We start from the raw sequence: 24,830 nt of genomic DNA, 5'->3' as shown, positions 1-24,830 counted from the left end.
GTCTTATTTACACTGTGAGGTGCTAAGAATGGGTACAGCAGGTTTTAATCATTGTTTCTCACCAAACACTGATCTGCTACAGCAGTCTGTCAGCACGTTGCTGCGGCTCTCGGCTCTGCGGCTGGCACTCTGAGGGAACAAATCTGCCAATATTTGGCTGGAGATTCCACATCCACCAAGGCCTGAGACACACAGCACAGCCTGTACTTTAGTATGAGGTTCATTTGCTTTTCCTGAGTGTGTGCTGACACTCAGAATTCAGGGGGGGTTTGTGAGAAAAGCTACATGTCACAGAGTTTTCATAATGTGGGAGAGGCAACAGTTGGATAAGAAAGAAAGTAGAGACGTGGCTGCGGATTGATTTGGATTGGGATTATTGTTTGGAATCCTCCGTGCTGGCGGGTGTGATGCTATGTCGCTCAGCATGAAAATACAGTTGCAGCAGACTGATGGATCCCCTCTCCTGTGAGTCATCTCTCTATTTTAGGACCTGCCTTCACAACCCCTGCAGTCAGCTCTGACATCTTAACTTCTCTTCATTTTTTTTGTTTGCAGCCTAAATTAAAGCTCTGCAGTGAGGAGAGTCCTCGAACTGGCTTCAAATTCCACATGTTATTGCACACCCATGTGCATTTTAACCTGCACACATTTAGGCTAGCATTTTTGCATTATTAAGGGGGTGTATAGTGTTTTTTTTTATTTTATTTTTTTTTTTTAGCACAATCAAATAACAACTGACACTTCCTCTTGTTATTTTCTTTTATAAATAAATGCTGTTTGTAAAAGAAATGTGACACCTTGAAATTTGGCATCTGTGTCTTTAAGAAGCTCATTAGACTTGCAGTTCCACCTGGTGTTTGGTACTGCTGCTGCCGCTAGTTTGATGGAGCTGAGTCAGAAGCTCCAAGGGAGAGCTTTGTGGAAAAGCCAACGCTTTGTAGGAGCAAGCGTTCAGACACCCCAGAATGGTTGCCATGGGAGATGAAATGATTTCTCAAACACGTATGAACGAACATAGGAAACACTCCACGTGTGTTTTTATTGAGGGAATAACATGATAACATGATGTAAAGCTCCCAAAAATTGATTTTACATAAGACTGCCCCTTTCAGTTGAAAAACCAACACGCCTGTTTTGCAAAAGCTCGGGTCAACAGGGTGCAGAGGTGGGACTCATTAAAAATAATGAGCTGTGGGGCTGGGACCTGCCGCGTCAAGTGTCACACACCTCATCACAGCAGCAAATGCTTCACCTGAAGACAGAACACCTCCTTTAATAACCTGCCTTCACAAAAGAGTTTATATGCTTCTATTTTCTAGACGTGAATGAAATAATTTTACTAAGAAAATCATAGCAGGGTAAGAAGATATAAGAAACAGTACATATATCAGTGTGTAAATACAAAAGGACAGAAATGAACAATGAATATGCTTCAGATATTCAACTTATGTTGTTTCTTTATGTTGATCTTATTTTGCTGTGAGTTCATCCATGAAGGTTCCTCAGCTGTCTAACTAACGCTTTAGCACACTAGCGAGGGCAGCAGCAGCTAATGCAGCTGGACACACGTAGGTCCTCTGCACAGGAGGTTCATAGCATGAAACCAGAAGCTGTGTTACAATCACTGTTTTCTGTTCACATTTTGAATTTTGAAGAATCTGAAATACTCTGACTACTCTGCTGTAGTCAGAGTTCACACTGATTTACTTTGTCCATGATATGTACTGGTGTATTAGCGTATTAATGGACAGCTGGGGAGTAAGAGAAGGTCCTGTTAGAAACAAGAGTTCTGCTGAACCTCTCTAACCTCTATATCTTTTCATCCTCTTGATTTTAAGAGTATTCTCATTTTCAGTTTCTTTCATGCATTTGTGACATTTCTCCTTTGTTCTTTTTCTTACACTTGTAGAAATTTTCGTAAGCACCTCAGGATGGTTGGCAGTCGCAGGGTGAAGGTTCAAAGTAAGTCTGTTTGCAAGAACGTCTGTTGATGTCAGTTTGTTTGCGTCTGTTTTCGCTGTGATTTACACCATAACATCAGAACAGATGCTCATCACATGTAAATTCATGCTTCCTGCATCGTACTGCACAGTCATGGCCTGAAGGCGTAGGTAGAGGCAAAAGCATTGTTTTGTTTTGTGGCTAAAACCTTTTTAGCTTGTGATTTGCAATTTCATCCAAGCTTAAACATACGTCTTCACCAAACCGCTTCTGGATTGATGAAGGAAGTTTGATCACTGCAGAGTTCTTTGCAGATAGTGGAAGCTTCTGTCTGGACAACACAACACTTGTGTCACTGCAAAAACGTCTGGCCATGACTTTACTTCAGCATGTCGGGACAGATCGTGTTGTAATTAGGAGCTTAGTCCTTCCTAGTGATGACTGTTTGGCACCAGTACTGTACACCAATCAACATTGGAGTGTCTTGATTGGTGTACAGTACTGGTGTATTTCTGTGTGTGGCTCTTGTGTCATTAATATTGTTTATGTATTCTAACTTCAAGTCCTTTTTGTTTGGCAGGATGTAAGACATGTTAGAGCAGTTTAAATATAGTCTTTTTGTTGTTGTTGTTTTTTTCTTTTACTCTGGTTTATGTGCATTTTTTAGTTGCTATGAGGTATTTATATCAAGAACACTATGCTATTTAAAACTAATGCTTATTTAAACAGCTTTATTCTTGAATTTAGTGTGAAAGTAACCCATTGCAACCTGTTCAAAAAGCCTCTGCCTGCAGCTTGCATGTTTAGACAGAGTCAAACATTTGTCTGTCCCTGATTTCTTTCACATAACTAATGGTGTAGTTTTAATTTTGATTTCCTAAATTAGTGTCTTGCCATTAAAACGGTGTGTGACACATTTGGTGCCAACAGGGCTTGGCGTAGAGGAAAAATGGATGCTAACAGAGACTATTAAACCTCAATGCAGTCGTCCTCACTTCAATTCCTGACCTTAAGACCTTTGCAGCTTGTACTCTCCTGTCTCACTGTCTTCATCTATTTCCAGTCTGAATGAAAAAAATCTTTAAAAAAAAGAGTGTCAAGTTAAGCACCTTGAGGGATGTCTTGATTTGATGTTATTGAAGTTGACCAAGCCTTTGCTGCATGATGCATTTATATATTGTATTTAGCAGATATGAAAACCGACATGTGTTATCCCTTTTATCCAAGTTCAAATTATTAGTAGAAGTGAAAAAACAATTTTCTTCCTCTTCGGCAACTTAAGTGGAAAACCTTTCTAATCACTGGAAAGTTTTCCTAGGATAGATTGAAGTCTTGTAAAGAGCAAAAAAATGTTTTTCTATTCAACTTCTGGCAGTAGGAGGCATGTTAAAATCTAGATTGTCAAACGTGTGACTCAGGGGCAGAGTGAAATGTTTGGGCCTGCCCATGTTTTACTTCACACCAACTGTCACAGACAGGGTCTACGGACCTGATTCATTATGTTCAATAAATATGAGGTGCATAAATGAAAATTGAAGCAGTTTTCCCAGAAGGTTACATTTTCCTAAAGGGGTTGAAAAATGAAAATCGATGCCCTTTGAGTATTGGAGAACAGGTCAAAGCCATTCCATAGTATCATTATAAGATATCAGACACAAATTAAGAGGGAAATTCAAATAAATCTATCAATCATTTATTTGATTTTTAATGTTTTCAACAACTCCTCTTTGGCGACAAGATAATTTCACTTTGGAATCAATAAAAGTGTTTTTTTAAATTTTATTTGATTTAAATTGATTCTGTCAGTCTGAAACAATTTTGTAAAATAATCTGTAGTGAAAATAAATTATACATTTACACAGATTTCTCAATAAATTAATTGAGGCTAACTTTCTAATAGCAGTTTTGTCTTCAGAAAACAAAAATCCAACAGTTTTTGCATAAAGTGAAAAAATAAATAATCCCTCAGCTCTCTCCCACTGGCCTTGTGGTCGTGCAGCTGAGTGGTGGCTGGTGGGATGAGCCCATAGTGGCAGGAGGAACTCTTAAATCACTTTGACGCTCCCGTTGTTTGGAATGCAGGACCAGTGAGCCTTCAGTCATCACTGATAATCATGTGTAAGTGACTCTCTTCCCCCCTAATCCTGTCAGCCTTCGTCGACCGCCGAGCCAAGAGCTTCAGCCGCTCATGGAGTGATCCCACCCCCGTCAAGCCCGAGTCTATTCATGACTCCAGAGACAGTGAGTCCATGCTCTCTCAGTCACTCCCGTTAACGAGAAGTTCTTAACTGTGCAGTCTACACGGTACACACACTCTGTGTTTTAGTGTTCATTTACATGTGGTGCAGTATGGCTGTACAAAATCATTTGTGCCCCTTGAACTCTGTCACTTCTAACCAATTCAGTTGAGTTTATATATATAGTGCCAATTCACAACAAAAGTGGATTCAAAGCACTTTACAAAAAATAATTTCAGTTCAGTCAAATTGATTAAATAGCTCTCTCCTGTCTTCATCTCATAGTTACTTAAACCCAGTTTTTATAGTTATTCTTTTAGCTGGATTACATCAGGTTTAAAGGTGGACACATTTTTATTTTTATTTGTTGCTCAGTTTTTCTACTGCAGCCGGCTGCTCATGTTTGGCTTATTGAAGAATGCTCTGCCAGGTCAGTGACCTTCCTTTACTGAGCTGGAAGGTCTGGAAGAGTGATTTCTGAACAGAGCAACTCTCTCCAGGCAGGACAGAGTCGCTCTTAAGCTGTTAATGCAAGGCCTCTAACACAGGACAATGAAACAACCATTTCTGGCTCTGATTGGTTGGTTCTCTTTTGCACTGGGAGTACTGGGATAAATCTGATTTTTTTTTTTTTACAGACTGTCAATCTCACACCATACTGTCACAACATGTTGAGAGTTTCAATAAATATGCAAAAATATATTTTTATAAAAGTTACTTACATATTGCAGCTTTAAGATGGAGATTTTATGTTATAATCAATATTTGAAAATAGGCTCAACAGAACAAAGACATAATTTATCACAATAATTAGCAGGACAAATGAATTTCCAGCAAAACTGTGACAGGCCTGTATGCAACACCAGTAAATAAATGCATTTAATAAAACTAAAGAGTTGAAGGGACATCGATGCTTTTGCAGGCCGCTGTATCCTGCAAACTGACCGACATGCACACAGGTCAGCATGAGCTCCAACAGAGGAGCAGACGCAGTGCAAACAGAGGAACTGACCAACATGCAGCGTCCTGTAGCTCTGTCTGTCAGCGAAGTCCTCCGCCCTCATCCACAGAGACATCTCCACCCTGCAGCCTGCCGACTGTCTGCCTGTTGCTTGGTGTCCCGTCTGTTTGCATGTGGCCGAGTGCGGAAGGAGACGGCAGCCGTGTTGCTTTGTGTTGTCTGCTGTTTGATTCTAACTCCTCCGTTCCTCCCCCACTGTGCTGGAAAAATCAAGTAACAGGTCCAGCACTTTTAAAGGGTTTTCCCTTATGTGTGTGTGTGCATGTGTGTGTGTTGTTCTTTGAACTCGCCCTTTGTTCCTGTGTGCGAGTCAGGTGGCGAGCTTCAGACCTCCTCAGGGACTCTAGATGAAGGCCTTGATGAGGATGCTGACTGGGAGGAGGAGAGGGATCTGGAGAGGGCGGCCTGCGAAGAAGACGATTTCATCCCACCGAAAATCATGGTCAATAACCTTCCAGGTTTTCCCAGATATTCCCCAGGTTTTCCATTCAAAGTCCTAAATCAGGAAAGTTTTAGGTTTTAGTTTTAGGTTAGCCAGCAGAGCAATTCTGAAAAGTTCCTCTTAAATTTACTTTGACCCAAAATAGTATTTCGATTTATGGAATGAATATAAACATCCCATCAGTTTTTGTATTTTGTCATGCCCAAATGTTTAAGATCATCAATAGTATTAATAGAATATAGAAGTGTGTGCCACTGAATATTTTGGTCTTGATCCGGATCATTGCCAGTGTCATTGATATCAATACTTTTTATTTTGACATATATTAATATAAAAAGTGGTCAGACGTTTGATATACCACCAAACCTTTGACTTGTAGGCGTTTTTGTGATTTTGGGGGTTTAGGTTTTGTTAAAACCAGGACCAATTTTTATTTTTATTTTTTTTCAATCTCAGCTTTGTGTCTGTATGTGACACTACAGTTAATGTAAATGTTTTCTATAAATCCACAGCTCATATCCTCCAAGGTACCGAAGGCCGAGTATGTTCCCAACATCATCCGCAGGGACGACCCCTCCATCATCCCTATTCTATATGTGAGTTTCAACTGTTGATGATATAGTATATTTAAAAATTAATCACATAATTGGTGTGACAACACTGCATCATTGTTAAGTTATTCAAAACTGATCAGTTTGCAGTTATTTGATTATGCTGTAAATTCTGACCCTTAATAGTGTTTTGAAAATCTTGAGATGAGGAAAGATTCAAAATAAAAAATAAAAAAACTACAGTTTAAAGTTGCTTATGCTAAAACGAGATGTTAGACAGTTTTAAATTTTAACAGCATAACTTAATATTAATAAAGAGTGATGAACACTGCAGGAAAGAAATATTGAACAATGTTTTTGTTTAACAGAGAGATTGTCTAGAATCTGTTTTGCAGGATTGAAGCGTTACATAAACCAGAGTCTGAAAATCTCAGATTAATCTGAAAATGAGTTTAAAATTAAATCAATACATTTCAAAAAACAACAGACACTCAGCCTTGTCCTTAAACTTATTACTTATTGAGTAAAAACTGGTCTATGCGCTTTTCTTTTTTTTTTTTTTTTCATTTTTAAATTTACGAGTTGCTGAATTTTCCTTCCTTGTTGAACTCCATAGTAATGTGGTATGAATGCTCTATTTATAGGACCACGAGCACGCCACCTTCGACGACATCCTTGGTAAGCGCTAATCTTTCCCTCTTTAAATAACAACAGTGCTGAGGTGAAAATGGCTCATGTTGTGATGGTGGGGCTGGAATAAGTTTCAGCTGGCCGGAGTGCAGAGATGACTCGTTTTCTTGTGCTGTCGTGTTTGTGTGAGTCTCTGGAGGCACGGCCACTTTCTGTTTCACTCCGTGAACACTGAGTGGGAAAAGTGACACCTCTCTTTCTCCTTCCCTCCCCAGAAGAGATAGAGAAGAAGCTGACAGCCTACAGGAAGGGCTGCCGGATCTGGAACATGCTTATTTTCTGCCAGGTGAGCAACATCATAATACATCATGTTATACTGTATGGGAAGCCAACCCAGCACACAGAGTAACATTTAATTTGTGGGTCAAAATCCACAAAGAAACTTATTTTAGGTACAATTGTATTCTGGTAGAATAGGGGAAAAATTTAAATGTTTACCTAATGAATCAAACGATCAAGTTTATGTGTACAGCATGTTCCTGCAGGGCTTTACATCATAAAAACCGAAAAATAAAACATTTGTCACCAGTTTGAGAATCTAGTCGAGGTCCATCATGAAAGACATCAACACACATCATGTATGTTGTTCACTGTTTCAAAGGCCACTCTACAAAGGATGGTGTTTAGTCTTGACTTAAAGGAACTCAGTGTTTCAGCTGTTTTGCTGTTTTCTGGAAGTTTGTTTCCTTCAGATTAATTAGTGAAGCTAAGTTCTTCTAAATTAGCACATATATGATATGACATTATTGTTCCCAAGGCTCTATCTTTTGATCTTATACACTTTGCCACTAGGTGGAGTCGTCAGGAAACATGGTCTAACGCTGATGACTCTCATTGTCTCATGATCACCAATCGCTGCATTGCAGTTAAAATATGCCGCTCAAACAGGACAAAACAGAAGTTTTAATCATTGGAACGCAGGATCAGAAAGAAAATGCTTTTCAGAAAGGACGAACTTTACCTTTTAATCCTTCCAAAGACAAAAGCCTGGTGGTTCTTTTTGATTCTGACCTTAGTGTTATTCCACATATTCAACATGCTGTCAAACTGTTAGATGCTTGATTTTATTTCCAGCTGTTTAGACTCATGTGATGCCCATGAGAAAAATCTGTCCAGCCTTCAACTGTTACAAAACTCTGCTGCTCTGCTGCAAATATGTAAAAACATAAAATAAAATAAAAAAAAAACCTTGCTAATAAAAGTTACATACAGTAGCTTTTAGCCTTCTGTGATAATGTGTCTTTATTCTTCTGTTTATGTCAAACACCAGCAGCAGGTTATATTCAGAGCTCTGACCTCAGCTGTCAGTCTGCGTGTTTTTCATTTGCTAAGTGGTCTGTTTCCTCCTCAGGGGGGTCCGGGACATCTCTACCTGCTGAAGAATAAAGTGGCCACCTTTGCCAAGGTGGAGAAGGAGGAAGACATGGTGCAGTAAGTCATCTTCCCAGCTTCTGACATCAGTAGTTACAGGATGGAAACATTCATGGAAGAAAAATATACTGTCATCATGAACGCATTAGATTAATTTAAAAAGTTTAGCTCGTTAATATTGTTACATAATGCAGAGCAACCGCATTTCGTTTTTAGACCTAAACTGATTTTGTTTTTGGTCGCTGGAGTTCAGACTGCTGAGCTGAGCGGAAAATTTCACTTTAAAAAACAACAATGGATTTCTGGGTAAAACCATTAAAATATGTGCTTATCGCAATGATGAATTATCTTTCTACCAAAACACAGACAGTTTATGATGAATAAATCTGACGATTATGTTTGAAACAAAATGACTTATTTTTAACCATCATGAAAGTAGAAACCTGGAAAGCTGAGATGTTTGGTTTGAGACTATGAAGAATTTTCCTTTAACATTTTTTCAACAATGACACAGTTGGAGTTTCGGGTTTCACTTTTAGTTTGGTCTATCACAGACAACCCCAGAAAAATAAATCTGATGGGCATCAATACTTTTGCAAGAAACTGTAAATATTAAAACTGAAGAAATAAAAACAAGCGTGACGGTTTTTGTTGGTTTTCATAGTGGACTGCTCTCGTTGTCTTGTCTTCGTCGTGTGATCAGGTTCTGGCGCCGCCTCAGCAGGCTGATGAGCAAACTGAACCCGGAGCCCAACCTGATCCACATCATGGGTTGTTATGTGCTGGGAAGCGCAAACGGAGAGAAGGTGAGTTTGAAGCCAGACGTCCACATCTTGTTATGCTTCCTGCTTCCTCTAAACATCCACAGAGGGAGATGCTTTCTGCTGCTGTGTACAGATCAATCATTCAAGCCTTCAGTTCATGTCATCCTTGCAAAACATTTAGTTTCTACTTGCATGAAACTGGAAATTGCAAAAGACTATTGCATTGACAGCAGCTTGTGGTCCTGCTGTCAGGGCGAGTGGGGAGGGTGGTGGTGGTGGGTGTTGCTGACTGTGGGTCCTGAGTGAAGAACAAGTTAACCGGCACCTACTGCGCTTCTTAAAGGATGGGGAGCGTCGACTTCTCCACAGCTGCTATATTAAGCTGCACGTACACGCTCATGCTCGCTCTCGCTTTAATTACGTGTTCACACATTTACTTTCACACTCGAGCTCCTTCCGCAACTCTTCCTCCCCCACAGAGACTGACACACTAACCATACAGAGACACTCATAATAACATGCACCTGAAATATGCCCACCCACCAAAGCGATCGCATTTAGACATGCTGCCCCATCCAGACATGCTACCCTGCTGACACTACAGGCTCAAACACATGTTGCTCTTTTGCCACCGTCCAGAGTTGTAAATCAGGAGCGATGATGAGTAGATGAAGAGTAAAGGCCGCTGGATGGATAACTGCATGTCTGTGTATGTCTTAGAAATGTTGTGATTGAGCATCAGAGGATGGAGAAATCAGAAAGTAGAGCTCTGACCCGTTTAACATTAAGCCAGGTTGCTTAATGTTGATGTAGTCGGCCATTTTACAGAAGAGCTATGAATTTGTCTTTTTTGCCAGCAGTAACATCAGGTTGTTAATCATGTGTGAAAAAGGTGTTTCCATTGCAGCTACTGGAAATACATCCATTTATGCAAAAATCCACCTCATTCCAAAAACATAAAAATGTTTTACTACAAAACGTGAATTTTCATTAAGCACATTTATTTTCATAATTTCAACTTTTAGTCTAATTTCATCAACATGTCCACCAAAACGTCTCTCCACCTTTTTGATTAATTTCTTTCTTTGAAAACATTATGATTTGTGATTCTTAAGTTTCATGTTTCATCCCATTCCTTTTTCTTTATTTTAATGTCCTACAACTTGCCATTCATCCTTCTTTGCTAGTTTATTCATTTTTTAAATTCTATTCTTTCTGCTTTAGGATTTCATTGGCTTGATCAGTGCGATTGTTTTCATTTGATTCATAACTTCTCTCGTCATAGTTCAGCTCTCTCTCAGCCTGTCAGTCTGCTCCCCTTCACAGCTGTTATCTGTCTCCTTCACTCTCCGCTCCCATTGCTCTCATTAGTCCTTCTGGTTGCTTCGTCAGCTCCACCTCTCCCTCAGTATATAAGTTAATTTGTTCCTATTGTACTTCATTGGCTCCTTCCATTATTATTCCCATTTTCATGCCCATTTATTTCCCCATTGTTCATTGATCTTCCCGTTCACTTTATGTTCTGTTGTCCCTTTGATCAGCGTTGCAAGTTTTGTCTGTTCCTATTAATAAAATATCTTCCCTTCTCTGCTCGGATCCTCTAAAGTTAGATCCTGCACTTGAATAAAAGTCCTTTGTGTGTTCAACTTGTTCAGCCACTCTGCAAAGAACGCAGGGCAGCCGCTCGCCGCTCTTGCAGTCAGTGTGACATTTAGCATTTCCTCCGCTGTGGTTCGGAACAAGTTGCGCAAGCAGGGCCGCGAACAGGGAAGGGCTTATTCGCTGCATTTAACAATTTGTCCCCCCGCTGCTGCCTGTGTGTGTTCCTGGAGCCTCAGCTGGAGTGTTGCTAAGAATAGACTGACTGGCTGGGCTACCTGCTGAAGGTACCGCATTATGTGTCGGCTCTACTCCAGTGACAGGCTAAAAGATTCAGACTTAGATGTCGTGATGAAATAAGAATCGCACAAAGTCAAGACAAGGAATCTTGAGAGAACGATACATGGACATCTGCTAACCACTGGCTCGGAAGGCCAAGAATGCATTTTACCGTAATGATTGCAATCAATTCAAGCGTGGACGAACCTCTGAAACCTCTGAAAGTGGCCCATGATATCAGATGTTATCAAGAGATTCTTTGAATCCTGTTAAAGCTGGAGGCAGTCTTGTTCTGACATTTGCTGCTGCTCCTCTCTGGCCTCTCCCTCCCCAGACCAGGAACATTTCCCACCTCCCAACATGCCTTGACATTTAGGTGCCAGTCTATGTCTGGGCTCTTCATCTCTCACACCTGCCCATTTATCAGCAGAGGTTGACTTCTACAGAGATAATTGATGCCGGCTGTTGCAGCTGTCAGGGTTCATTTATTAGATTTTTATGTATTAGAGGTGTGGTAAGTCTTAGAGGAAACAAACTTTCTGAACAAACGACACAATTATCTAGAAACCTCGACTAATTAAATCACTCAGTAGGAACAACACAAATGTTAGTGTTCAGCTACCTAAATAAAAGTAAGACATTAAGGTTCTTTAAAAAAAAAGAAACAGCATTTATGCCTTCATTTATCAACTTGTATTTTTGATTTATTGCACCAAAAATATGCCAAGAAAATCAAGATTTAAAAGGGGGAAATTATTAGTATAAGTAGAGCATCAGCAAAACATTAGACTGTTGTTTCAATTTAAAATCATGCTGGAGAAGAAAACAAACATTAGAGCTGTCAACATTAACGTATGAGCCAGAAGATTGTAACGTATTAGTTTTACATCATGCAGATGAACTGCATCACCTACTTTAATCAAAAAACCAACAACGGCAAAATTTGAACGTTTTCCACAACAGCAGACCATATTTTCTTAAACATTTTCTTTTTGAAAACATGCACAGAGTGGCAGCTGCCCAGGGCAGCATCAGAAGAGGGTGGGCCACCCAAGAACTAGAAAACAAAGTCAGTTGTTCCCTGAGCAAGTTTTCAACTTGTGTGCAAATTTAGTGGAACAAGTTTCTGTTAGTTCCTGTTGACTGCTGGAAGACAAGGTTACTTGCTTTTTGCTGAAAAAAATAATCAGATAATTACCTGCACTGTAATTGGTTAGAACCACGACTGCATGCATATTTCTATTTCAAATGTCCAAAATTAGGTAAAGTGATTAATTGTGATTAATTGCAGAAGTAGAATGAGATCAATTGAAAATTTAGCACAAATAGTAGTTATAAAATATGAACCATGTTTTTTTTTCTGTTTTCTTATTAAAAAAATTCAAGTGATGACTTTTTCATTATTTTTCAAATGTAACGTTTGCACAGGTAATTTTTACCTGCTCCAGTTTTACTAATCTAACCTGACTAACCATAAGCCTCTTGAGATGAGACCTGCAGAGTCATTTGGCTACTTGGTAATAATGGTGTTTGCACACCAGCTGGTGCTGTAACAGACCCCAGGAAACACAGGGGAAGACGAGGGGAGGAAGTGGAGCAAGAGGCGGAAGACAAGTGGAGACGGGTCCGAAGGCTGAAGCATCGTCAGATGCGACATGCTTCCAGATTCAAAGGCATTCACATGCAAAGTGTGAGACTGCAGCAGATGAAATATTCTGCAGTATCCCTGGATTTAAATGTGGAATACATCATTTCTATGGATTTACGTCAAATCCAATTGTGAGAGTTGTGACGCATCAAATTGTTTCATAAGTTGTTTCAGTTTGTCCTCAGATGGTCGTTAAAAACTCAGTGACTCAAAAATGCCCAAACATTCGTCTTTGGGATTCATGATGACATGCTTTATTTATGGTTCCGATGCAGCTCCTCTGTAGAGCCATGATCACAGATCTTTCGGAGTTGGGACAGAGCAAAAATATGTATGATTCACAATTTATGTTTGGCCAAATACCCAGCAGTCTTTAAATATTGAAAACAACAACAATATTGACAATAAACACACGTATGTAGAATGTAAGAATTTCAAATAAATCTTCAGATCCAGTTTCAATGGCATCTGGCTTACGTATGAACAAGCTTTATTAATCCACACATCTGTATATGACTCTAGCCTGACGGTGCATAAAGCTACATGAGGTCACAAACTGATATCTGATGCTGCTCAGAGAGCAATGGCAGAGAGGAACATTTTAGAAACATTTGGTCGTCAGCCTAACGATCTGCATTTCCTGTTTGAGATGAGCAAGATATGCAGATATAAACATGTTGTTTGTATCTCCATATCAAACGAAATATGTGCATACACTGTGTTAAAAGATTACATTTTTTTTCCCACTGTCTGCCAAAATGTTTTTGTAAGTCGGGTTTTTTATCATCAAACAAAGTTTATGACATTTCTTTAAATAACAAACCACTCTTATTGGGCTAATTGGTAATATGACAAGCTGAGGTTGAAAAGGTCTCCATAATCATTTTTATCTTTTGTTTTAATGGAATGAAATTCTGTCCTGTGTTTCATGAATAATAATGACTAATAAAAGGGAGAGCTGAAAGAATTCCACTCACCTTCTGCCTCTTTGTGCTTCTTGCAGCTTATCCAGACTTTGAAGAGGCTGATGAGGCCGTTGTCTGTTGAGTTCAAGTCTCCTCTAGAGCTGTCAGCCCAAGGTCAGAGAACCGCATGCACATTTGGAACTTTACAAAATTTCCAACAAAATATACAGAGTACTGATTAGTAAACTTCATCTTTTCAGGAGGTACACACAATAACAAAAATAAATCTTGGAAACCAAACATGAATTGCTGGAGTGCTATGGACTTCAGTTAGATTCCGTGTTGCTGCGTTTATCGTGAGCATAAATCACTGCCAGCTACCTAGTGATGAAAAGAGTGCCGTGCTACACTCCTCATGAATCCCTCAGTTATTTTCCTGACAACTATTGATGCCATGCTAATTCTGTAGCTCATAAAACATCATTATCTCAGCTGTGCATGCCGCCGTCTTCCATTGACCCACTACGCTCTGCCTCCTGGCCTGCTTTTGTCTTTTTCCTCTTCCTGCACATTGCCTGCACTGCTACGACCAATCACTTAGCTTTTTCCACTGAAAGACAGGAAGCAATAATCAAGAGCTAAAAATGAATAATTTCTTTCTCGCTGTGTTTCTCAAACTTGACTTCCAACATAATATGTAAGTAGTTTCTAGTCAGTACGGCGCTCAGACTATGATATGTCTGCTTTTTGTTTCAGTGATGCATAATAAAAACACAATTTTACAGGAAAGAAATGCTCCAGAATTACTGTGCACAGCTTCTACTGAACCAACTTCAGGCATGGAATGCCAAGTTGATTTGTTCAGCACTAACATTCAGGAGGTAATTCAAAGCGCTTTACCGAAAAATATAGTTACAGAAATGATTGACACATTAAAATCAAGTACATTTTAAATGCCAGAGGAAACAATGTAAGCATTGAGTTTATCATGATAAAACGAGAAAGTAATAAGGTAATCTAATAAATTCTCCTTCTACACTGATACATAATCATTGAGCTCAGCATGCTAGATGCTTGAAAATAAAAGGGAACTCAAGAGCTCTTCACACTTTTTGATTAGTCTTATTAATGACGGTCTGAATACTAGGGGCCCTCCTAGAGCATCATGAATAATTCTCAGGCAATTTTATCATCATTAGATGCTAATAAATAAAACAAAATAGTGAATTCATGAGAAAAATGCATCAAATGTTTGCTTCATTTGTGGATTTAGGATTTTTTTATTTACCTTGGTAGCTTATTCCAAACTGTGTTTTGTTGTTGTTGCCCAAAATTAGTTGACATTTATATTAATGGATTTTATATTTTCTTTGATTCATGCAAGCTAATTGTGTGTTTTTTGGATATATTTGTATCTGATGACATTTTGTATTCTAATAACTGTTTATAAAGAGAAGTTAAAAAAAAAAGTATAAAAACAGCTTTGTTTTAAAGGTACATATTTATTTGTCCAAATAAAAAGAAACTGAAAACACAGTAAATGTGGAATAGCATCTGTAATATCATTATGTGTGTATAAAACTATATATATTGTGATATTATTTTGGAAGATCTCCCAGCTCTAGTGTGTTGAAAATTTCCAGGCTTATAAAAATGACACCACAGCAGAAAGTCAAAGACTGCAGCTCGCTTCTAGCCTTCAACAATCAAATTACGGCCAGCAAATCGGATGACAACTCAGTCATTCATCACTGGACTGACAGTCATTAAATAAGCTTCCATCAACTCCAACCCATGTGCATCACTTCCCCATGCGGGTTATCTAGTCAGCTTCTTTAGCGTTGAGGAAACCATAAGACCGGTGCTGTAGTCAAGATTTCCATTAAATTATGCGGTAAATATTTCTTTATCTAAGAAAAAAATTAAATAAGCTAATTCTGCATAGATTTGGAAGTCAGTCCTCTGGCTTTTATTGGTTAGAATTTGTCTTTTTGATAAGTCATTAAAAAAAATGATGACCTCTGACTTTCCAATAGATGTTTTTAGGAAGGTGATGATATGGAAGCTCTTCTATACTTTTCTGCATTTGTGATACAAAATCATGAACTCATCAATATCAATATGAAATAAAGTTACTAAACCGGCTTGTTACCAGCAGGTCCACAATAAAAGATCAATCAGTTTGGAGAAAATTGGATTTATTTTTGCTAAATGACCTGAACGCTCATCAGGTTTGTGAATGCAGCAGGAAGCTGCTGGTGACATCCGGTTTTCCTGATTTGAGCGTCGTCGTAAGCCGACCTTCTGTTTCCCATGTGTCCCCCTGCAGGCAAAGAGATGATCGAGATGTACTTCGACTTCCGCCTGTACCGCCTTTGGAAAAGCCGCCAGCACTCCAAGTTGTTGGACTATGATGACCTCTTGTGACCTCAGCGATTCAACTTTGGGCTTGTCAGCCGGCTATAGCGATTCTGAGCCTACTGTTACACGGTGACAGGGCGTTTGGATCCCGGGGGGCCCCTGCCCTCTTGGTTGGCCCCACGAGCCACTTGCTCTGCAGCAGAGCTGGAGCAGCAGCAGCAGGGTGTTTTTTGTTTGTTTGCTTTATTCTCTAGAACCTTCCGAAAAGGCAGAATGTGGCCTGGTGGAAACACCCAGCGGCTCTTTTTTTTTTTTTTTTTTTAACTCTTTACCTATTTTCACCGTCTGCCTGACTCTGGGGGATCAGAGGAGGAAGCGGACAGGAACCGGACAGGAAGCAAGAGGAGCAGCGAACGTAAATGTGTCAGTGATGCTGAAAGACTGACAGCAGACAACAGAAAGATCTCCATGTACACTTTAGAGCAAACCTTTTTTTCCCCTTGTCTTGCCTTTAGTAAAACTACTCAGCTCTTTTAAGACGGAGACTTTTAAGAAAAATATGTAGTCGTTCTTTTTCACACGATGAAGCTTTTTACTGAAGGAAGTAGAGCTTATATGTAAATAAGTCATCAAAGCATCTTAAAAATAGGTTTTCAACCTCTCTGTGGCATCGCGTTAAGAAACAGCTTTTATTCGTACAATACATTTAGATTTACAAATTGAATAAGCTGAAGCTTTTTTTCTGGAGCCGAAACCTCCAGGTAAACATGTTAGTATTTCGTACAGACTGTTGTATGAACTCAGGTGAAATCTCTTAGACTTACTGTACAACTAACTGTAGATCAGAAGTTGAAGGCCTTTTATAAGCCACACATCCTCAGTGGGACGTCACGTCCTTTCTGCAGCGCAGAGACTTTTTGCTTGGCGTTCTCACGGAGTCGGCAGTAGCTGAACACGTAGATGCACTCGTGCATGTTTGTGTGCCTGGCGGCGATGTGCGGTAGTCAAACCCGCTGAGGCAGTTTTAGCTGCTCTTTCTTGAAATGCTGGCGCACAGGTGCCTTTTTCTTACCACCTGTGTGTGTTTTAGCTGCATGTGTTGTGCTCAAAGCGTGTTTCCCTTGGTAGCCTGTGAAGATCTGCAGGTAGACAACCTTCATATGAAGTAGGTGATGCATAGACTTATTTGTATATTTAGTTTATTTTCAATATTTTTAGTAGTTTTTCAAATGATTATTGTTATTATTTTTTTAAGATTTATCTTAGATCTTACAAAGTAGCAATGATTAGTAAAGGCAATACTTACTTTCTTCCTTTTTGTGTTGTTTTTTTATTGGAGCGTTTTGAGCTGTTTGACAGAAATACAGAAGGATTTAAAAGGCGCCCTCTGGTGGTTCAGTGTTGCTCCCCAGAGTTGGACTTTAACATTCATGGTATTTCTTGGTGTCTTATGATGAGACTGGAGATTTATTGTTGTATCATATCTTTGAGCAGAAATGCCACTTTTTCTGGCATTTTTCAAACAAATACATAAAAACTCAAATGTATAAAATTTAAAACATTAGCTAATCATTTGAAAGCAAGCATCAGCCATGATTATTGCTGCTTCAGTGACATCACAGATTAATACATTACTGCAGGTATGAGTTCTGCTGTCTGTAATTATGTTTAGGTGTTTTAATGTTTGCTACATAGACACTCGTGTAAAGAATGCTAAACACTCTGGTCAAATCAGTTGGAGATCTGGGCTTGTCAAAGTTGAACATTAATTTCAGTCGCGTTGGTTGAGATTAAAGGTGACACAGCAGGCTATTTAAAAGAATTTTGTGATTCTTTTAAAATTGATTGATTCTGCTGGTGTCTTTGCTCAAGCTCAGTTCCTGCGGCTCTGGAGCCACAAGGAACTAGGGATGCACCTATGATGAAGTTTGGGATGATACTGATATCCGATATTAATATTGGAAATATAAATATATATATTTCACTATCCCTTCAACACTTTGAAAGAAATGACCACAGCGCTGACTTAACTTCAGCTTAACTCCACACAATCCTTCACTGCATGACTGTCTCTGTCACATGTCCAAATAAATGCTACATGATTGGCTTCCAGAAACCATAGGCAAAAAGATGGAGACAAACATGAGTTGTTAATATTGGTACAGTTTTACATATCAGACTCATGTCAATATGTAAAAAAAATTCAAAAACATATTTTTCATCCCTACTTTGGACTTTCCACAGTGGCTCTTAATAACTTTGGCTACAGCCGACTACAGTGCACTCCCGCCTATTAGCAGGTTAGAATTTACAGATTTTTCTTTTGAATAAAACTGCAAATTATTCGCATATATTCATGGATTTTTTTTTTTTTCCTCAAGCATATCTGAAATATTCTAAAGAAAGTGCAGGTTGGGAAGCTTAAAGACCATGGCTATTTGACACGCTGTTGGCTAGCATTTGCAAAGCAGCCAGTCCAGAAGCACCTTTCATTTTCCTGGGTGTTGATTGGTCGACCCCTCAAGGTGGTAGAGGAGGAAGAATGTAGATATTAACTTTTGCGGTTGTGCTAAAATGGTTTCTGCTGTTCATATTTATGTATATTAAGGTATATCTGGCGTTTTAATTATTATGTTATGCAGTTACATTTGCTTTTAGAGGGACAATAATGTATTTGTGGATTTTATCTATTCCTGGGTAGCTGTGGCCACTAACCCCCACAAATACTGATGGTCCACTTTTGTGTTTTTAACTATAGACATTATAACAAATGTAGATGTTGGCAGTTTTTCAGTTTTTTTTATTGAAAAATGTTGAATTTTCACAACAGAATGATAAAAGCATAATTTATCTTCAGATCTAATTTTCTTGTCATGAGGTTTCTACAAATATTACCACATTGAAGAAAATGTATTTGTCCTCTATTCCCAAAGTATTATGTTTTATTTATTTGTATTTAATTTAATTTTAAAGATCTATAATAGAAATAAATTGATGGTTCTGCAAAAATTAGAATGTTCTTTTGGGAGATGTTTTGTGGTTCTAAACTGGTTTACATCAATGGACTGAAGACTCTGCTCAAGACCTTTTGAGGTTTTCAGATGTCTTTAGAATGACTGCAGATATTTAGAGTGATTTGTGATTTACCCACAGGGAGTTATATCATTGAAATAACACTAAATATCTTCCACTGTCAATTTGATCAGAAATCATGTTGGATTAGAACCACAATCAGTAGAAATAAGATGTGACATAAATAAATAGTTGTAATAATTTGAAAGTAGTGGGAACAAACTGGTGAAGGAGTGACTCTGAAACAAAGTATTTCAACGTTGCATTCTGTTGTGATTCTTAATGTGTTGAAATGTGCTTCGTGCACCAAGTAGTTACTATTGTCAGCTGTTCTCTTTACAAAGAAACTTTTTGGAGTCAAGTAAGCAGTCGATGTTATGCCTGGTGTAGTTCCTGGTTTGTTTTCATAATGACACACTTACGAGGAACTTTTTTGAAAATTAGAAATGAAAAGAAAACAAAAAAAAGATGTTCATAAGAAAACAGCCTGATGGGAAATAGTATGAAAACATGAGAGTTTGTCTTTCTTTCACACCGAAGCCCTTCCTGTGCCTTCCTCTGATGACTTTGTGTATGACATCGTGAAAAAGCAGAGGACAGCTTGATTTCGTCCTATCAGGTCTATTAGTCCATACATACCTGCACACCTCATCAGATCGGTAGCTCCAGGTGCAAAAAGACATCTGTGTACTACATGTTTACCAAAACCACAATAAAGATGACATTTTTAAAAACACACTGCTGTGTGAAACAATGTTGCTGGGCTCCCTGCATCAGCAGCAATGGCAGTCGAACCTCCATCTAAACAACAAGCTGCCTCAGTGTTGAGGTTTCTACAAATTTGCTGATTTGAAACTTCTACTTAATTGGAGAATTTTAAAGCTGCCGGTGCCTGTACTGAATAACCATGGAGTCATAGAGGATGATTGACATTTACATCGCTTTGTAGGAAGGTTCTGCTGAGCTGGCCCTGTCCTCCATTATATTTACCCTCCACTTCCCCTCTGAAAGTCTGCAGCTCCATACCAAATATGTCCTCACAAAGATACAAAAGGAGGGGAAGCAGCTTGAGACGTTTTTTGAGGTCTTTTTTTCTATTATTATGATTATTTTTACCTCCTTCTTCTCAGCTCTGTCAGAGAGTTGAGAAATGCAGAGTATGTCACATTGTTTTGGAGGAAGGGGTGTGATTCCTCCTGACTTCACATCCATCTTTCTCAGCGCTCAATAAAAGCGCCAGCGTCACGGTCTGGCTGTGATCCTTCAAGTGTTTTCTGTGTTGTTCACCTTTGAGGCAATACGCCGTCTGATGATATTTCTGTGTGAATTTGTTCACTTCTTTATTTGTATGCGTAAGATAAGGACCACTGTTCGCACTATTGTGTTATTCTGTGATATCTTTGGAGGATGTTGTTTTTGTAAACACGGCGCTGCCGTCGCAGAGCAGAAACAGCCCAGGGAGAGCGCCGCGCTCACTGCATGGCTCCTTTACATTCTGCTGCAATTCCCCGCTGCACCAAACGCTGCACTAGCCATGCTGCTTTCTCTGTTTTTTGGAGGGGTTTTTTTCTCTTCATGCTGTCTTTGACTAAAGGTCAGATCCTGGAAAATAATTGCACACTTTCTCATTTCTCCAACCGTTGAAAAGAAAAGTTGTTGGTTGTGACCGGGTGGTCTATTAGCTGCAGCTCAGCAACAGTTTTATGAGAGTCAAATGACATTGTATTCGTTTATTTATTCTAGTCTGTGCTCTGATTATCACATCATCCACTCACTATTCTGTTGTCCACACATGATGTAAACCCCTTGCAAACATTAATTTGAAAGCAGGTTTCTATTAAACAATAGTCCATTCTTGGATCCAGTTTGATATTTTGAAAGTTTAACGATGTTTAAAACAGCCACAAACTGTAGGGGAGGAAGTTTGTTACAAGCACACATTGGTAATTGATATCAAAATGTACAAGTTATACAAAATATTTATAAGCATGTCTCTCAGGTACAAATATTGTGATACAAACAGTGCTGTGAGGAGTATTTGCTCCCTTACATATTTTTTTTTGCTGTTGCTATTTTGTCATCACTTAAATGTTTCTGATCATGGAATAAGTTTTAATATCAGACAGAGATTACATGAATGAATACAAAAAGTTGTTTCCAAATTATTATTTTTGATGTCAAAAAAAAAAAAAAACCTGGATCACGCAACCTGGTCTCATGTGAAAACATATTTGTTCTTCATAAAATACCAACATAATAAACCACAATATCAGGCCAGTTTCACCCACTACTCCCTGAGCCTATCAGTTGCCGAACCAAAAGAATCTAGAATCTGACAATATGGAGACGGGAAAGAGGTCTCAAAAAGCAACATTTGTCTTTTATGGGGATATCTGTCTGTACTCTTACATCCGGTGTAAAACTAACAGCATTTCAGTAAACATAACATTGTGCCAGCAGTTCTCAGTGATGTGAAAGACTCACTGCCAGTTGGCAAATGTTCGATGCTGTTGTCGTAGCCAGAGCCAAAACAACCATTAGGTTTAGGGGACAACATGGTTTTATACAGGGCCGTGTTCATCTCATATTTTTCTTTAAAGTTTGTAACATTTGTAACTTTGATAAATGACATGTTTTTAACGTATTAGTGAACTACCACCATGTCTTGACAATATATTTGTGAGAATCTGAGAAAAACCCAGCTCCTCCTCTGGTTTTACAGTCAATGTAAAAATCGTACACACTGTCAGAAACAACCAATCAGAGCCAGCAGGAAGGTCTTAGCGCTGTCAATCATCCTGGTGTATGCACAGCGCACACCCTCCCACTAGCTCTGTGCTAGGCTATACCTAATTCCCCAGACTGCAAAATCAAAATCAAATCAAATTTTATTTGTATAGCACATTTCAGCAACAAGGCATTTCAAAGTGCTTTACATCAAAAACACAAAACACAAAGTCATGCAACATAGAATAAAGACTAGCCTCAGTCCGGTTCTTCACTTAGGATTCTAATTCCGAGGTCAGAAAGTTTTACTCACAGAGAGAGATGAGCACCACTCACTCTTGCATGCACACACACACAACAGCAATGACACAGCAATAAACAACAAACAATTTTCTATCAGTGTGAGGATTCTTCCTTATGGGAAGTCCTCATAAAAAGAGGGGCTCTAAAAACACCTCTCTTGTAGATTTTAGTTGAACCAACTAGGATTCTACACCCTCTGGGAATTTAGTCAAGTTGTTCTGACAAGGCCTCCAACCTGGGAATTTAGCTGAGAAGTATCAGCCGTGCCTCCAACCCTTTGGTACTTTAGTCAAAATACTATTTGACAAGGACTCCAACCTAGGAATTTAGCTGAGAAATATCAGCTGGGTCTCCAACCCTTTGGAATTTAGTCAAGTTGTTCTGACAAGGCCTCCAACCTGGGAATTTAGCTGAGAAGTATCAGCTGGGCCTCCAACACTTTAGAATTTTGCTGAGGAGTATCAGCTGGGCCTCCAACCCTTTGGAATTTAGTCAAGTTGTTCTGACAAGGACTCCAACCTGGGAATTTCGCTGAGAAGTATCAGCTGGGCCTCCAACCCTTTGGTACTTTAGTCAAAATACTATTTGACAAGGACTCCAACCCACCGGGAGTTCTCAAGCTAGTTTGTATAATTATCAATGCCAGTTTTCTTGGAACACTAAGTTGTTTATCCATCATCAGCACATGGAGCAGCATGTAGACAACCTTAATGACAGCGCTAAGACCCTTTACCTGGCTCTGATTGGTTGTTTCTGATTGGCGTGTTTCTGCAGATTGTCATTAGGAGCACTGGGAGGAAGTGGAGGCAATCTTTTTTTTGTTTCATGCCACAGCATGATGAAGGTTTTCTAAACGATGTGAAAAACATATCGTTTATAGAACTTACATAGCATGGGAAACAGCTTTTTATATTTACTCTTATTATTTCTGATGTAAAAAATTGTTTGATCATGCGCAAACCTCTAAGTGTTACAAAAACAAGTAAAGCTAGAATGAATGTTTTGAGGGGGGCGGTGAGTTTTTCACAAGAGGCTTTGAGAAAAGCAGCTGCTGTTTGTTTAAAGGAGCCAAGCAGAGAGCCCTGCTGAAGAGCTCCAGCAATCTTCCCCGGGAAACAGAGGACTACCCTCAAGCATGAAAAACATAACTCAGATGTCAAGAGGCTCTGCATTCATATGGGCACAAATCTGTTGCAGAAAAGCTGACTGCAACAGATCTGTGCTTCAACGTCACACACACCTTGCTCACTGGAGCAGCCATTTTCCATTTCCTGAGAACATAATTGCACGAATCAAATCATTTGTCTCTGCTGCTCCTCTCCTGTTGTTTTGTTATTAAGAACGGACGACAGATTAAATTATTAACGAGCATTGTTGGGTCTTCTCCGCTGCTTCCTGCTGGCTGGCTCCCATGAAGATTGCCGGGGCTCAGCTGGGAGCCTGATTGGGTTTGATGAGGGTGATGGATGGATGGACGGACGGACGGATGGATGGATGCTTAGAAAGCTCTACGACCTCCAGTCGGGCTCTGATTGTATTTTGGGGAACAATCGAAAATAATGTGCTTATGTAACGTTATTTTTGATTTTCATCAACTTCAAACTGAGCATTATATTTTAGAAGGTTAGGGTAGAGAGAGTAGGAGTGATAAATGTCGTAAAAGGGTAAAAGCATTCAACTGTACTGGTAGAAATCGTGCTTATTGTGAACGGGATCATAGGGATTAACATTACTGCATATTTGGTGATTTTGATACTAATAAAGTTTATCTGTATACTACATGGTTTTATTTCTGTCCGTGTTCAGTAGGTGATACTGACTTGGTGAAGCTACAGAAATGTGTATTTTCTATTTAATGGCATCCCTGCATCATTTCTTTCGTCGACTGCAAGGTGCTAAAAAGTGGAGAATTTTGAAAATATTCTGACCCGTTCGCACATTAACAACATTAATGCTGGATTTCATTAATTATTGTTGTGACTTTGAGGTTGTCAAAGTCACAATAACACAGAAGATCCCAGTTTAGTTCAGTTTATTAATATTCTAATGGGAAACCAACTCCAAGTGCAGATTGCTTTGTAAGCAAGAAGAGAGTTCTGCGAGAGCACAAGGGGAAAGGTTTGAGTAAATATTACAATATTTGAAAAGAAAGACATGAAGTCTTGCTTTCAAAATGAAAATATAAACAAAAGTGGTCAAAGTTTTGAGAGCAAAAGACATGAAATGCTGCTTTCAGACTGAAAATGTGTGTTCTCGTATTATGGCAGAAAAATTCCCCATAGAGTTGACTTCTCTGGCAAGTCAATGCAACACAGAGAAATCCAAATGATAATGCACAATATAACGTGTTATAGTGTGGAAGCTGTGTAGATTACCACACTACAGTAATGGTAATCTAGTTATAGAGTAAATACAGGACTTTGGTAGCCGATGTTCTTGAGGAAGGAAAGGTGTAAGTTGGGTTGGATTTTTATGTCTAATGTAAACTCTAATTCTGACATTAAGCATCTTAAAGCAGCAGCCAGATGGAAGAAAGTCAAACTCACTGTGAACTGAATGTTCTTTGGTTCTCACATGTTTAGAGTGTATATTGTGGAGCTGGCCTTGCTTCACTCCAGCTGTTTTACTTGCCACATTAGTGTATGGAGGCTTAAGAGAGACAAAATTAAATAAATAAACATATCATAAAATATGTTTGTGTAAATATTCCATTAATTAATTAAGTCTATCATAAAATTATTTAAAACATCATAAAATAATTAAATGTATCACTAAATAATAAGGAAATATGCCTTTGATTTTAAGTAAATCAATAAATATATGGTGAAGTTATAAAATTTGCCATTAAACAATTAAATGCCCCATTAAATTATTACCTTTTTAAATAATGAATGTAACAAAATGTTGTAAAAAAAAACC

General features: G+C 38.8%; 1 protein-coding gene across 1 annotated transcript in view; it reads left to right on the top strand.

The window, feature by feature from the left end:
• The window catches only part of LOC129351616 (NMDA receptor synaptonuclear signaling and neuronal migration factor-like), a 57,856-nt gene extending 34,166 nt beyond the window's left edge, over positions 1-23,690 (top strand). Inside the window, exons 6-15 of the mRNA XM_055020558.1 lie at positions 1,910-1,962; positions 4,093-4,182; positions 5,514-5,641; positions 6,154-6,237; positions 6,837-6,870; positions 7,098-7,168; positions 8,234-8,313; positions 8,957-9,059; positions 13,547-13,622; positions 15,778-23,690. Of these exons, the coding sequence (XP_054876533.1) occupies positions 1,910-1,962; positions 4,093-4,182; positions 5,514-5,641; positions 6,154-6,237; positions 6,837-6,870; positions 7,098-7,168; positions 8,234-8,313; positions 8,957-9,059; positions 13,547-13,622; positions 15,778-15,875 (817 nt within the window). The 3' untranslated portion in view covers positions 15,876-23,690. The remainder of the gene's footprint in view (positions 1-1,909; positions 1,963-4,092; positions 4,183-5,513; positions 5,642-6,153; positions 6,238-6,836; positions 6,871-7,097; positions 7,169-8,233; positions 8,314-8,956; positions 9,060-13,546; positions 13,623-15,777) is intronic.
• Positions 23,691-24,830: the final 1,140 nt, after the last annotated feature.

Source organism: Poeciliopsis prolifica, unplaced genomic scaffold (genome assembly GCF_027474105.1).
Source record: "Poeciliopsis prolifica strain line A6 unplaced genomic scaffold, Auburn_PproV2 SCAFFOLD068, whole genome shotgun sequence".
Taxonomy (NCBI): Eukaryota; Metazoa; Chordata; class Actinopteri; order Cyprinodontiformes; family Poeciliidae; genus Poeciliopsis; species Poeciliopsis prolifica.
This window is presented reverse-complemented; position numbering and strand designations above follow the sequence as displayed.